Source organism: Lissotriton helveticus, chromosome 3_1 (assembly GCF_964261635.1).
Source record: "Lissotriton helveticus chromosome 3_1, aLisHel1.1, whole genome shotgun sequence".
Lineage (NCBI taxonomy): Eukaryota > Metazoa > Chordata > Amphibia > Caudata > Salamandridae > Lissotriton > Lissotriton helveticus.
This window is the reverse complement of record NC_136061.1, coordinates 52,253,101-52,268,796: the sequence shown is the minus strand read 5'-3', so window position 1 is coordinate 52,268,796 and position 15,696 is coordinate 52,253,101. Positions and strand designations below refer to the sequence as shown.

The 15,696-nt window shown below is 47.2% G+C and overlaps 1 protein-coding gene across 3 annotated transcripts in view; it reads left to right on the top strand.

Annotated features, from left to right (window-relative positions):
- The window catches only part of LOC144822096 (alanine--tRNA ligase, mitochondrial-like), a 198,704-nt gene that overhangs the window by 93,062 nt on the left and 89,946 nt on the right, over positions 1-15,696 (top strand). For 2 of the 3 annotated variants that reach the window (XM_078679217.1, XM_078679219.1), the window contains exons 13-14: positions 6,841-6,954; positions 12,219-12,359. In XM_078679217.1, coding sequence (XP_078535343.1) covers positions 6,841-6,954; positions 12,219-12,359 — 255 coding nt within the window. The remainder of the gene's footprint in view (positions 1-6,840; positions 6,955-12,218; positions 12,360-15,696) is intronic. The other variant, XM_078679218.1, reaches the window with a different exon arrangement.

The window sequence follows — 15,696 nt, the reverse complement described above, 5'->3', positions numbered from 1 at the left end:
TGTTCCCAGTAGTTACTGGGTGTGATCTATAACTGTTGCTTTGTGTTACAGTGAAGTTTATATACTTTTATTCTAATTTCTGACAAGTATTTCTATATCTGCAAAGTGTTGATTCAGACAGTGGCCCATGTGGCCCCGTCTTGTAAATAATCCCTTGTGAATATTGCCGTTCCAGTTGGCACAATGTACATGCGTGATTTCTATCTGATATGTTTTGACAATACAAAAGTTATTTTTAATATAACCTTGTGTGGAGTAGTCTCTTTTGTGGTGTACCTAGTATGTTGTTGCTGTTGTGCGCTGACGCAAATGCTTTACACATCGCCTCCGAGTTTAGCCTAGACTGCTCGCGCCATGCTACCTAGAGGGTGAGCAGGGGTTATCTTGGCGTGTGACTTCCTTGCCCTGACTGGAATGGTGGTTTCTGCCTGGCTTTGGCATAAGCCTTAGCCTACCAGAAATAGCCGGTTTCCAACACCTATTGTAAATGAAATATCAAAGCCAGTTACTCTAGAAGTAGGTCCATTGTCCCGCACTACTGATCTGTTACTCACTAAGTCATGTCCAGAAAATCTATTAGGCATTAAAACACTGAAAGAGTTAGGTGCAGTTATATGCTGTTCCCCAGAGGGAATACGATTGTTCCTACGTGACTTCAAGGGTCACTATGTATTACGAGATTTTGATCCCAGATTGTCCAATGTTCCGCAGCATCTATGGGCGCAAGGTCCAACTGATGTTGGTTATATGCAAATCACACCCCATCGTGTGACTCTCAAGCCAGGTGTAGTGTTACCACGAATCAGGCAGTACAGATTGCCACCTGAGGCTGTAGCAGCCTTATCCAAAATTATTGACGAGCTCATGGCTCAAGGAGTAGTTGTAGAAACTGACTCCAATGTATGCAACTCTCCGATCATTCCAGTCATGAAACGTACTGATCCAAATGCACCTCCAGTATATCGATTAGTGATTGATCTCCGAGAACTTAATAAATGTATTATTCCCCAGTACCCAGTTGTCCCAGATATCTCTTCCCTATTGACAGCCATTGATTCAGAAGCCTCATTTTTTACAGTCATAGACCTCAAGAACGCATTTTTTAGTGTCCCCATTCATCCAGACAGCAAGTTCCTTTTCGGATTTTGTTTAAATGGAAGGAGCTATATGTTCACACGAGCTCCTCAAGGTTTCACAGAAAGTCCTAGTATTTACAGTCAAGCACTTAAGAGACAACTAGATAACATTCACATGCCAACTGACACTGCCCTGCTCCAGTATGTCGATGATCTACTGATCACAGCCCGTTCTGAATGTGCTTGCGAGCGAGCATCCCTTACAGTCTTGTATTTCCTAGCCGAGATGGGACACAAGGTGTCCCCTTCGAAGCTTCAATTCTGTGTCCAGCAAGTGGTCTACTTAGGACACTTACTGTCCAAGAGGGGTAGGCAGTTGACACCAGACCGAATCCAGTTAATAGCGAGTCTTCCTCAGCCCAAGACCCAGAAGGAGGTACGTGCTTTTATTGGCCTCACTTCTTACTGCAGACAATGGATTCCTCAGTATGCATTTCTAGCCAAGCCACTGATACAGTTAACGACACAGGAGGCAGCCGTGTCGACTGTCCTCCCTTGGACATCTGAACATACACTTAGTTTCAATGAGTTAAAGAAAGCCCTATGCCAAGCTCCAGTTCTAGCAACACCGAACTACAGTAAGCCTTTTACACTTTTCGTCACAGAACGCGAAGGTACAGCATTATCTGTCCTCACACAAGATCAAGCAGGACAGTACAAGCCCTGTGCTTATTTTTCGAGCACATTAGATCCTGTAGCCCAGGCTCTGCCTGCGTGCCTCAAGTCAGTTGCAGCCACAGCACTTGCTATCAGACAAAGTGATTCCATAGTATTAGGACACTCCCTGACAGTACAAGTCCCACACTCCGTGGAAGTTCTTTTAAACCGAACACAGACTCAGCACTTGACAATTGCACGTTTAACAGGTTATGAATTGACACTGTTTCAGCCACACATAGAAATCAGACGCTGCAACGTTCTCAATCCTGCTACACTGTTACCATCAGCTAATCCAAATCCTGCCACACATGACTGTGTGGAAGTAGTCAACATTACGACAAAGCCAAGACAAGACCTGACCGATATTCCGTTACCAGACCCTGACCTGACACTTTATGTGGATGGTTCATGCATGAGAACAAGTACAGGAGAACTAGTCGCCGCGTATGCAGTGACTACCGACACCGACGTTATAGAGACACACCGTATTGACACCCTGTCTGCTCAAGCAGCAGAGCTAGTTGCTCTGACTCAAGCCTGCATACACGCCAAGAACCTGAAAGTTAATGTTTACACAGATTCACGTTACGCATTTGGAGTCGTACACGACTTTGGAGTGCTCTGGCAAGAGAGAGGTTTCATGACTTCTCATGGAACCAAGATTCAGCATGGTCTCCTCATTCAAGCTCTGTTAGATGCAATACATTTACCGACATCCATTGCTATCATGAAGTGCAAAGCACATACGAAAGTTACTGACACCATTTCCCAGGGTAATGATCTAGCAGATCGCTTACAGCTCAGACTCCAGACATTTCAGTTAATCCGACACAGACGCACACTCCAGATCCGACTACATGCATGACAGTTAAGGACCCTACTCAAGATGTCATAGATATCCAGTTACACGCTACTCCCGATGAAATCAAGAAATGGTCCGAACAAGGAGGGGTCCAGACAGATCAAGGATGGGTGACGAAGGGAAAAGCCACATGGTTTCTCCCCGACTCTATGGTTCAAGTCATTATCAATACCGCACATAGTCCAGCACATTTAGGAGAAAAAGCTATGTTAGACAGTATCCAGAATATTTGGTTCAACAAGCATTTACGAGCTGCAGCCAAGCAGAAAGTCCGTACCTGTATGATATGTTGTCAGTTTAATCCAGGTAAAAGTGTCCCGGTGGAACAAGGTGGATTCCAGCCCCCTGACCACCCTTTTGAAGTCCTCCAGATGGATTACATTCAGATGGAGCGATGTCGAGGTTTCAAGTATGTCCTTGTAGTTGTATGCGCTTTGTCCAGGTGGACAGAAGCATATCCAGTTCCAGATTACACAGCCGCGACCACTGCCAGGCAGTTGGTTCGTGAGTTCTTCCCCCGTTATGGACTCCCTAGAGTCGTGTATTCTGACAACGGCCAGCCATTCTCATCTGAACTCATGAAGCATGTGTCCCTTTTGTTAGGGTACCAGTGGAAGTTCCATTGTGTACGCCATCCTGAAGCAGCCGGTCTCGTAGAGAGACATAATCAGACCCTGAAAATCCGAATTGCAAAGGTTTGTCAAGAGAAAGGTGTGGACTGGCTCGTAGCTCTGCCAGTCGCTTTGTTTTATATGCGCATGGTCGCACATTCTAGATCAGGTCTATCCCCGTATGAGGTCGTTTTCGGCCGCCCCCCTAACATGTGGGGTACTCCTAGACCTCGAAGTATTACCGATGTTTCAAGTAATATGCTGACAGATTACCTAGCTTCCTTGATGTCTGCCCTCAACTCTTGTCGTTCACAGGTTGCCGCCGCATTTCCAGACAATACCGAGGTGGCACCGCATGAAATCGTTCCAGGATCCATGGTCCTAGTGCGAAATTTCGATCGCTCAAGTCCGCTGGAGCCTCGCTGGAAGGAGCCCCGACAGGTCCTCCTGGCCACCCGTACAGCCGTGAAGTTGGAGGGACGCAAAGGCTGGGTGCATCTTTCGCATATTAAAAAATGTTATGGACTGAAACCAGTCTCAAAGAACATTTCCCAGGATTCTAAAGACTGCCAAAGTACTATTCTTAAGGACTGTCCCGCAAAAGACACTGATACTGCACCCTCCCTGTTAGAGAAAACTCCGCAACAGGAGTATAAACTCAAGTTAAGGTCTAGTAAAATAAGTCAGCCAGTTTGATTGTCTAAGTCCTCCCCTAGGTGAAACGGTTAGACCGGTTTCTGACATGTATAAAATAGACCCCCATAGTGAGAGAGTTAGTCAAAACTCAATCCGATGTATCGTTTTTCTATGTTTCATATTATTTCTCAGTATTATGATTTCCTGCACCAGTTATGCATTTTATCTGTATTTTCCAGTTTCTCATGTAAATAAGTCTTCTAATGCTACAGTAGAGCACACGTTTAGTGATCTGCCTCCTCATGAACTCTCTTACCGCCTCGCTATGCGTAACAATTCTTTCATCCGCATGTTACATTATTCACACCAGACCAGCAATGCCACTAATTGTTGGGTGTGTGGTCGACTCCCCCCTTTCCAGACACCGAAGGGAGTTCTGCCACTCTTTCCTTATCCATTTTCACATAATGGTTCGTGTGGAGCATGGTCCACGTTAACGTCATCCTCAACAGATATGTCTTTTCTTAACAGTACATGTTTTCCAGACAAGCAAGGTCTTCCCCACAGAACAGGGTTAGATCTAGAAAATGAAGTGTATAATTTAGGTAATTATTCTTCGAATTTCATGGTCCTGAATGTTCAGTCTGATACTACTCCAGACTTACCTGCAATTTCAGTACTACCAGTCAAAGGCGAATTATGTGTCCGAAATAATGGTTCCGTACATGTAGGACATAGTGATTGTACTACTATTGTCAAGTATAGTGACAGTGGGAAATCTATTTTCAAAGCTTCACGTCATTCTTATTTTATTTGTGGTCAGACCGCATATGTTCGTCTGCCCCTCGATTGGGAGGGAACCTGTTACATTGCCTTCCTACTGCCACCGGTTTTTCTAGCCCCACCCGACTACCATAGGAATTCCCACCTAGTACATACTAGACACAAGAGAAACCTCCCGATTGTCGATTATACTGAAACTACTCTAGAACAATATATAGATATCAATAAAGGTGTCTTTCCTTATTTAGGTACAGTTGTGAATAGTAAACTGATACGTAGATTAACCAGAACACTCGAAGCAGTAGTAATTGAGACTACTTCTGCTCTAAGTAATTTAACCGAAGAACAATCCTTTATGAGAATTGTCGTGCTCCAGAATCGTCTCGTCCTTGACGTCATATTGGCTGATAGGGGCGGGGCCTGTAGAGTCATCAGATCTAGTTGCTGCATTTTCATTCCAAATACCGCGCGCCGTCTGTTTATTCAGCTATAACCAGACTCCATAAAATTGCCCATCTGTTACACCAAGATCCAGGCACCTGGACATGGTCCGGTTGGTTCTGGACTATAATTTCCGCTTGGGGATGGAAAGTCTTGTCCTTTCTAGGTATTGCAGTAGCGATCATATTCAGCTGCTGCCTCTGTATACAATGTGGCCCTGCGATTTGCGGCATTTGTGCTACCTCTTGTATTCCTATTCCCCAGCAGACGAGCAAATGATACTGTATGAAATGATAGATGGTATCATGAATATTGATGTTTCCTGAAGGAAACGTAGTGACAAGGAGGGAATGTGGAAAAGTAAATTTTGCCATGTTCTGTGTCCCTACGCGTCCTCCATCATATGTTATCTGTGCATGATTAATATGCATATGTATTCCCCATGTTTGATTAAAGACGCAATTACAGTTGTGTCCACCTTTAGTATGTCAGTTTCCAGTTCTCGTGAATACTACGAATATCAGGCCTATGTAAAGCTACGTTGCCACGTTTCTCAGTGTGGACGTTATTTCATTGTAAAGCCCCCGTTCCTAGGCCTCAAAAGGGCCCGGACACCAGATTTCAGCTCCTGTCTCCTGAAGCCCTCGCTGAGGAGCGATACAGCCCCCACCTGTATCCTCGACCCTTCACTTACTTCCTGCCTCGCAGTGCCCGGCTCAGCCTAGCTCTGCCTCTGAGTCTGCCAAGAGTATGTTATGATTCCAGTTATCAGTTCAGTCCTCCTTCTCTGCATTCCTAAAGCTACTGAATCGCATCAATAGTTTCCGTCATTGTCTAGCCTTTACGTCTCCACGTTAGAGAAATACTGCATTTAATGGTCATTTAATATTCTTCATCACGCACTACATGTAGAATAATGCATGCTCCAGTCTTAGAGTCTGTTCGCCTTTACCCCGATAACTTTTGGATTCCATCAACATGTTCTCTAAACATCAGATACTAGATACTGCTTAGGTACATGTCGCCCTGACTCTCCAGACTTCAGTCTCTGCTCCTAGCACAGAGTTCGAAGCCCCCAGCTTCTCCTAGTAACACGTCATTGCCAGTTTGCGCGCACCATTAGGTCAGAGGTCCTGGCTCCTTAGGTAGCCCCCTCCATGTTTCCGCCCCATTCATGACATATTCTGTTACGTTTGCATCACATGTCTATGTATACGCCTCTGTTACACCTACTTTCACCCTTATCTTTCGCGACTGCTATTGATCACACCCACTGCTCCGCCTATCGTATGTATTGTAATGCAACTGTTTTAGTATATATGATTGTGTATTGTTATTAAATGTTAGCGCGCTCATCCCAGATCCAGCCCCAGCAGCTGCTGGGCCCTGCCATCCTATTCCTATGCAGGTTGTCCCGCTCCTGTCCTTTATGCTGTAATAAACCTGCAAAAACTCCTACTACCTCGAATCTTGACTCTTATTTATTGAGCTATCTGATTATTGCTATATCCAGACAAACCTAGATCCGGTATTATTTATTTATATACCACATATTTATATACCACAGTATCGTTGATAGTTACAGCTCTTTGTTGAATGTCAGGATTAGCTCAGCCAGTCCCAAGACATTGGTTTATAAACGTATTATGTGGTGAACATGAGTTCTGTGGGAAATTGTTGTGATTAAATTTCCCCTCGATCTCCTTTTTAGGATGTCCTGTTCCCGGTGGAGGCCGTTCATGTGGCGGGAGGGTACGTCGTCCATGAAGTGACCGCGTCCGACAACCTGCAGGTTGGGGACCGAGTGACGCTCTTTATTGACGAGGTAGGTAAGTCACCAACATTCAATTGGATGGTTGTGCCACTGAGGCATATAATCTCTGTCCTGGTCACTGTAGAGCAGAGGTCTTCAAACATCACTCACAGAGGTCTTCAATCATCACTAAAGGCCCCCTGGGGGGGCCTTTAGTGTTCTCAGGGGGTGGATTACAGTTTCTAGCCAAGAGAAGCATCTTGCTTTAGTTTAAGTGTGAAAAACATGACTGGCAGTGAGCCACTTTGTAATGGTCCATCACTAACAACTTTTCTCATTATATTCTGACTGGTAGTATGTGTAAAATGGAGTAACTGAGCTTAACTTCAATGTTTAAATATGTTTAGATATATTTAACCCTTTGGCTGCGGGGGTTGATGACGAGCTCAGCTCGTCATCAGCCACGGTGCTCGTGCGCTGATCACGAGCTGAGCTGGTCACGGCCACGCCCGTTCCTTAGAACTCTCAGCACAGCGGGGGAATTATCCCCGCTTGTGAGCGTTCTAACGGCCATGACGAGCTGAGCTCGTCATCAGCCACGGTGCTCGTGTGCTGATCACGAGCTGAGCTCGTCACGGCCACGCCCGTTCCTTAGAACTCTCAGCACAGCGGGGGAATTATCCCCGCTTGTGAGCGTTCTAACGGCCATGACGAGCTGAGCTCGTCATCAGCATGGGAGGGGTTAAACATTGCCAATTTAGCAGAATAATTGTGAAAAAATTGGGTGGGTCGAGGATTTTATTTACACTGCTGTAGAGGGTTCACTCTTATTATATGTACATCAGGCAGCGGACCGTCGCTCAATGGATTACACACAAGTGTGTAATTGTAACTATTTCCATATTTTCCCATCAGAATTGAATTCAGTAGTGCCTGTAATAGAACCCTTTACGTAAAAGTGGTAACCATGTATTTGCAGTGCTGTTTACAATTGAACGCTTTAGGTTAAGTGGTACCCATGTATTCTGCTGGCTTTTAAAAGATTCGAAATGACTTTGGGTCGCTATATCCCTTAGATTAGGAAGTTTTCTGTAGTTAATCCTAGTGTTTGTGTGGGGTCTTCGACACCACCTGCAAACACTAAAAACACTCAGTTTCCATCTCCATGAAAGACCTGGGTGCTCAACGACCCCATGTCTGCGAGACTGGCCTTTTAAGGTTCCTGCCATACAAGATTTGTGTGTTTCCCATGTTGCAGGGATTCTGCTCAAGAACAGAACTATGCTTGGGGCTATAGAACATCAGTATGTAGGGACTGAGTCACCGTACCACGTCACTACCTATGGGCGCGACGTGGTGCCTCACTTGCCCTCCTAACTTTTCCAGACAAAGGATTTGGCACGCACTCCCAAGCCTATCAGGATCGCAGTTACCAGTCGCCCCCTTTCGTTGTCTCACTCGTTCTTGTCCACAATAAAAAGAAAAGAGATGCAAGAAAAGTTTATAATATTTATTGAAACTAGTGTGCTCTAATATGCATTAGTTGTGCCACAACTAGCAAACAAATGCAGGTCAGTATTGTCATCAGCATAGCTATTAGACCGTATACACTAAAGAGTCCTGGCATATTATCTGATAGATTTGCCTAAAGCCACGCTCACTACGAAAGCGAAATGATTATAGATTATAGATCTCTGGACTTGGCAGCGTACCCCATATCTTAGCATTCATAGATAGTTCTACATCCCAGTCGGCTCAGCTCTTGTCTCAGGACCTTTGTGCCGCCTCCCAACCTCTGCTCTCGGTCTGTTTAGTACAAAATGTCCTGGGTTATATGATAAAGCGTGAGTTTTCAAAAACAGCAGCTGGGTGTCTCTGTTATGTTTAGGTGCTAATGTCCGACCACAGAGGATAAAAAGAAGCAGTGTTGTTTGACCTTGCCTAGGCTGTGCAGTCTAAATCCCAGAAAAAGGGCAATAAACATGTGTTAACTATATGCGAGAACGCAATGTGGCCCAAAAACAAACTGCTTTGGTAACGTGTGCAAAGCAGAAGCGGCCTACAACGTGCATAGTTAGGCTAGCATAGGGAAAACTGCAATGTCCTCATAGCCAATGTTCTGGACACAGGACTGTGTCTTCGAGGCCCTCCTCCTTAGTGCTTTCGGTCCCTCAGTCTGCAGGACGAGGCCTTTGAGATTCCGTCCCATAGAAGACCTATGTCATGAGGAGAGGGTGTAGCCTAACGGCTAGAGCGGCCGACCTCTAATCTGGGGAATCGGGCTCGAGTGTTTACAATGATGCTAAACAATCTGTGTTTCTGGGCAAATCACTTAATCTCCCCGTGCCTGACAAAAATGAATCTGTAACGAAACTGGCGCTCATGTAAAGCGCTCTGATACTCGATGTCTCGGGTCTAGTTTGCGCTATGTAAAACTAAAAATAAATGTACACCCGATATTTTGTCCACAGCACTGGGTTTTTGAGGTCTCCCGTAGAGGAGCCGTGAGAGGAGCCTCTCTGTTCCAGTGCCTGCTCCTATGATCTTTCCTTGCGAGTCTCCTCTGTGCCTGTTACTGAACACTTCCTGTCAAGCTCCTCTCCTTTCCTCTCTGTTCCAGTGTCTGCTCCTATGATCTTTCCTTGCGAGTCTCCTCTGTGCCTGTTACTAAACACTTCCTGTCTAGCTCCTCTCCTTTCCTCTCTGTTCCAGTGTCTGCTCCTATGATCTTTCCTTGCGAGTCTCCTCTGTGCCTGTTACTGAACACTTCCTGTCAAGCTCCTCTCCTTTCCTCTCTGTTCCAGTGTCTGCTCCTATGATCTTTCCTTGCGAGTCTCCTCTGTGCCTGTTACTAAACACTTCCTATCTAGCTCCTCTCCTTTCCTCTCTGTTCCAGTGTCTGCTCCTATGATCTTTCCTTGCGAGTCTCCTCTGTGCCTGTTACTGAACACTTCCTGTCAAGCTCCTCTCCTTTCCTCTCTGTTCCAGTGTCTGCTCCTATGATCTTTCCTTGCGAGTCTCCTCTGTGCCTGTTACTAAACACTTCCTGTCAAGCTCCTCTCCTTTCCTCTCTGTTCCAGTGCCTGCTCCTATGATCTTTCCTTGTTAGTCCCCCCTGTGCCTGTTACTAAACACTTCCTCTCAAGCTCCTCTCCTTTCCTCTCTGTTCCAGTGTCTGCTCCTATGATCTTTCCTTGTTAGTCCCCCCTGTGCCTGTTACTAAACACTTCCTGTCTAGCTCCTCTCCTTTCCTCTCTGTTCCAGTGCCTACTCCTATGATCTTTCCTTGTTAGTCCCCCGTGCCTGTTACTAAACACTTCCTGTCAAGCTCCTCTCCTTTCCTCTCGGTTCCATTGCCTGCTCCTATGATCTTTCCTTGTGAGTCTCCCCTGTGCCTGTTACTAAACACTTCCTGTCTAGCTCCTCTCCTTTCCCCTCGGTTCCAGTGCCTGCTCCTATGATCTTTCCTTGTTAGTCCCCCCTGTGCCTGTTACTAAACACTTCCTCTCAAGCTCCTCTCCTTTCCTCTTGGTTCCAGTGCCTGCTCCTATGATCTTTCCTTGTTAGTCTCCCCTGTGCCTGTTACTAAACACTTCCTGTCTAGCTCCTCTCCTTTCCTCTTGGTTCCAGTGCCTGCTCCTATGATCTTTCCTTGTTAGTCCCCCCTGTGCCTGTTACTAAACACTTCCTGTATAGCTCCTCTCCTTTCCCTCTCTGTTCCAGTGCCTGCTCCTATCATCTTTCCTTGTTAGTCCCCCCTGTGCCTGTTACTAAACACTTCCTTTCAAGCTCCCCTCCTTTCCTCTCTGTTCCCGTGCCTGCTCCTATGATCTTTCCTTGTTAGTCCCCCCTGTGCCTGTTACTAAACACTTCCTGTCTAGCTCCTCTCCTTTCCTCTCTGTTCCAGTGCCTACTCCTATGATCTTTCCTTGTTAGTCCCCCCGTGCCTGTTACTAAACACTTCCTGTCAAGCTCCTCTCCTTTCCTCTCTGTTCCAGTGCCTGCTCCTATGATCTTTCCTTGTTAGTCCCCCCTGTGCCTGTTACTAAACACTTCCTGTCTAGCTCCTCTCCTTTCCCCTCGGTTCCAGTGCCTGCTCCTATGATCTTTCCTTGTTAGTCCCCCCTGTGCCTGTTACTAAACACTTCCTCTCAAGCTCCTCTCCTTTCCTCTTGGTTCCAGTGCCTGCTCCTATGATCTTTCCTTGTTAGTCTCCCCTGTGCCTGTTACTAAACACTTCCTGTCTAGCTCCTCTCCTTTCCTCTTGGTTCCAGTGCCTGCTCCTATGATCTTTCCTTGTTAGTCCCCCCTGTGCCTGTTACTAAACACTTCCTGTATAGCTCCTCTCCTTTCCCTCTCTGTTCCAGTGCCTGCTCCTATCATCTTTCCTTGTTAGTCCCCCTGTGCCTGTTACTAAACACTTCCTTTCAAGCTCCCCTCCTTTCCTCTCTGTTCCCGTGCCTGCTCCTCTGATCTTTCCTTGTTAGTCCACCCTGTGCCTGTTACTAAACACTTCCTGTCTAGCTCCTCTCCTTTCCTCTCTGTTCCAGTGCCTGCTCCTATGGTCTTTCCTTGTTAGTCTCCCCTGTGCCTGTTACTAAACACTTCCTGTCAAGCTCCTCTCCTTTTCTCTCTGTTCCAGTGCCTGCTCCTATGATCTTTCCTTGTTAGTCCCCTCTGTGCCTGTTACTAAACACTTCCTGTCTAGCTCCTCTCCTTTCCTCTCTGTTCCAGTGCCTGCTCCTATGATCTTTCCTTGTTAGTCCCCCCTGTGCTGTTACTAAACACTTCCTGTCAAGCTCCTCTCCTTTCCTCTCTGTTCCAGTGCCTGCTCCTATGATCTTTCCCTGTGAGTCTCCCCTGTGCCTGTTACTAAACACTTCCTGTCTAGCTCCCCTCCTTTCCTCTCTGTTCCAGTGCCTGCTCCTATGATCTTTCCCTGTGAGTCTCCCCTGTGCCTGTTACTAAACACTTCCTATAAAGCTCCTCTCCTTTCCTCTCTGTTCCACTGCCTGTTCCTGTTATCTTTCCCTGTGAGTCTCCCCTGTGCCTGTTACTAAACACTTCCTGTCTAGCTCCTCTCCTTTCCTCTCTGTTCCAGTGCTTGCTATGATCTTTCCCTCGGAGTCTCCCCTGTGCCTGTTACTAAACACTTCCTGTCTAGCTCCTCTCCTTTCCTCTCTGTTCCAGTGCCTGCTCCTGTGATCCTTCCTTGTTAGTCCCCCCTGTGCCTGTTATTAAACACTTCCTGTCAAGCTCCCCTCCTTTCCTCTCTGTTCCAGTGCCTGCTCCTTTGATCTTTCCCTGTGAGTTGACCGACACTCCTTTTTTTCCAGACGCAGCGCTTGTCCTGTATGGTGAAACATACCGCTACCCACCTCCTAAACTTTGCCCTCCGCCGCGTCCTGGGAGAGAGCACCGAGCAGCGAGGGTCACATGTTGCTGCTGACCGGCTGCGGTTTGATGTCAGCATCAAGGTAAGAAGGGTGTGTGGGTTTGCAGAGCACTGGTGATGGCACAGCGCATGCAGAATGGAAGACGAGTGGACGATGGACATATAGACCGGTTCATTGCATTACTTACCCCACAATCTGTACGAACCGCGTGGTGAACCCAGCATGTTTTAGCCACTGAAAACCATTAATATTTAGTATTCATTCAATCAATCAATCAATCAATCAACCATTTGTAGAGCGCGCTACAAACCCGTGAGGGATTCATGTTCATATACTTACACATTGACGGCTTTAATGTGGCCGGATCTTAGGGAATGATGAGTTGGTTAGACTTGCTTATGGAGTTGGTTTACACCACAGAGTAGCAAGGAAGGAGTAGTTTCTGTCCTGTAACTCCAGTTCTGTAGTAGGGGTATCTCTGTTATAGTCATAATCTAGTGAATAGTCCCGCCCATGTGCGTGGACCCCGGCAATCAAAAATAATCTCTTAAGTCGTCAAAAAATTGCAGAACTGCAAAGACACTTAAGAGAAAATTTAAAGACAAATAATGCAGCCTATATCCACAGGCTACACTGTCCAGTACTTCAACTAGAATTTCCACCAAAAATCCACAAACAGCAAAGCCTGTCCAGATTTCCCTTGCAGTTACTGCAAAAACCCCTCAGAAATGATAGAGAGGAAGGCCTGGACAGACAAGCCCCATAGGCTGCCATTATGTGGCTTAAACAGGATACTGTGCCTTTAAGGAAACCTTCTAGAACCTTCTCCCAGTATCCCAGAATGCATAGCAGGTCCCACTGACTTCAGTTCTTTTTGAAGGCGTAAAACGCCAGACCTGTAGCATTACTTACATGAACAATTCTCCACCGGGGAGGAGGGCGGGCGCTTATGACTATAACAGAGATACCCCTACTACAGAACTGGAGTTACAGGACAGAAACTACTCCTTCTGTAGTAGGGGATCTCTGTGTATAGTCATAATCTAGTGAATAGAATAGCAAGCCCATCCCCACACCAAAGCGGCGGTGGAGAAAGAACATAACGCCACTACTGTGCGAACAAATTCCGCAGCGAAGCCTGCCCAACCTGAGCGTCTGCCCTGGCATCAGAGTCCAGGCAGTAATGCTTAGCAAAGGGATGAACCGACTTCCAAGTGGCGGCCTTGCAGATTTCTGCAATCGGCACATTACGGAGCAAGGCCGTCGTGGCAGCTTTGCCCCTGGTGGAATGAGCCTTAGGCTTACCTCCTAAGGTCTTATTAGCTTTTAGGTAACACAATTGTATGCAGGACACAATCCACCTAGAAATGGACTGCTTAGAGGTAGCAAGACCCGTCCTGACTGATCCATAATTGATAAACAATTGGTCTGACCTACGAATATCTTTGGTCTTATCCAGATAGAATTTCAACACCCTCCTAACATCCAGGGAATGCAAAGAACGTTCCGCCGGAGAGGAAGGATTCTGAAAAAACGTAGGTAAAGTTATGGTCTGGTTGACATGAAAATCAGAAATAACCTTGGGAAGAAATTTAGGGTGAGTACGCATCACAACCTTAGCAGCATGAAATACAGTATAAGGTTCAGTACAACACAACGCCTGAATTTCACTCACCCTGCGGGCCGATGTAATGGCCACGAGGAACGCCGCCTTCCAGGACAGGTGCTGCAACGAAGCCTTGTGAATGGGTTCAAAAGGCTCCTTCATCAATCTGGACAGCACCACATTCAATTCCCATGAAGGCGAGGGAAGCCTGACAGGAGGGAACACCTTCTTCAATCCTTCCAGAAAGTCTTTGATCACAGGGATCTGGAAAAAAGAAGTCTGTGAAGGGCATTTCCTGTAGGCAGTCAATGCAGCAAGATGAACCCTAATGGAATGAACATTAAGGCCAGACTGCGCCAAATGTAAAAGGTAAGGAGTTTGAGTTTGAGTTTAAAAGCACTGTTAGAGCGCACGTATACCAGCGGTTTCTTGGCGCTGAGGAAGGATGACATCTTCCTTGCAGGTTGTAGGGTCATGGTTCCTGGACTGGCACCAGATACAAAATCTCTTCCACTTGTAAGCATATGAAGTCCTAGTGGAAGGTCTCTTAGACTCCTTCAGTATGTCCATGCAATCGTCGGGCAGATTCAGATGTCCATATTGCACTATCTCAGGAGCCATGCCGCCAAACTCAAAGACGAGAGGCTGGGGTGTAACATCCGCCCCCCGAACTTCGTGAGAAGGTCCGGCCTGCACGGCAACCGAATGTGAGGAAGGAGAGAACGGTGAAGCAGGTCCGTGAACCACCACTGCCTGGGCCACTCCGGGGCAATGAGAATCATCCGAGCCCTGGACCGGGCCAGCTTGATGAGTACCGCCGGAATCAGGGGAATGGGTGGAAAAGCGTACAGAAAGCTGTTCGACCAGCTGATCCATAGCGCATTCCCCAGCGACCCCGGCTGGTAGTACCTGGAGGCGAAGTCTCGGCATTTGCTGTTTTCGGCGGTGGCGAACAGATCTACGTCTGGAGTTCCCCACCTTGCGAAGACTTCTCCCAGTACTTCGTCGTTTATGACCCATTCGTGGTTTTCCTGAATGAGTCTGCTGAGTTCGTCCGCCTGAACATTCTGCACACCTGGCAGATGGGTAGCCGTGATCGTCAGTCCTCTGGCCAGGAGCCAATGCCAGATCGCCTGCGCCTCCTGGGACAGAGTGCGGGATCTCGAGCCCCCCTGCTTGTTGAGGTAGTACATCGTGGTAGTGTTGTCCGTTTGCACAAGCAGGGAGCTGGTCTGGAAGGACGGAAGAAAGGCCTTCAGTGCCAAGTGAACAGCTCTGAGTTCCAGGAAGTTGATGTGATACGTGGCCTCCACTGGTGACCACGTTCCCTGAATCTGTAGAGTCCCGGAGTGCGCTCCCCATCCCAGGAGAGAAGCATCCGTCACGACAGTCTGCGTGGGAATGTCCTTGTGAAAAGGAACCCCTCTGAGGAGATTCCCCGCCGAACACCACCACTTCAGAGACTGAAGAGCATGCAGAGACAGTCGAACCCTGTCGTCCCAGGATCCTGTCCTCTGATCCCACTGGTCTTCCAAGCACTCCTGCAGCGGTCTCATGTGCAGTCGTGCGTGCGGCGTCAGGAAGATACAAGAGGCAATCGATCCCAGCAGAGAAGACACCGTCCTCACTGTCGTAGATGGAGTCGCCATAAGAGCCTGAGCCTTCCGAAGGAGAGATAATCGTCGCTCTTCCGAAGGAGACACGCTTGCTGACAGCGTATCGATGGAGGCTCCCAAGTATTGTATGCATTGGACCGGAGTCGGGACAGACTTGGCCATGTTGATGTGCAACCCCAGTTTGTTCAAGAGAACG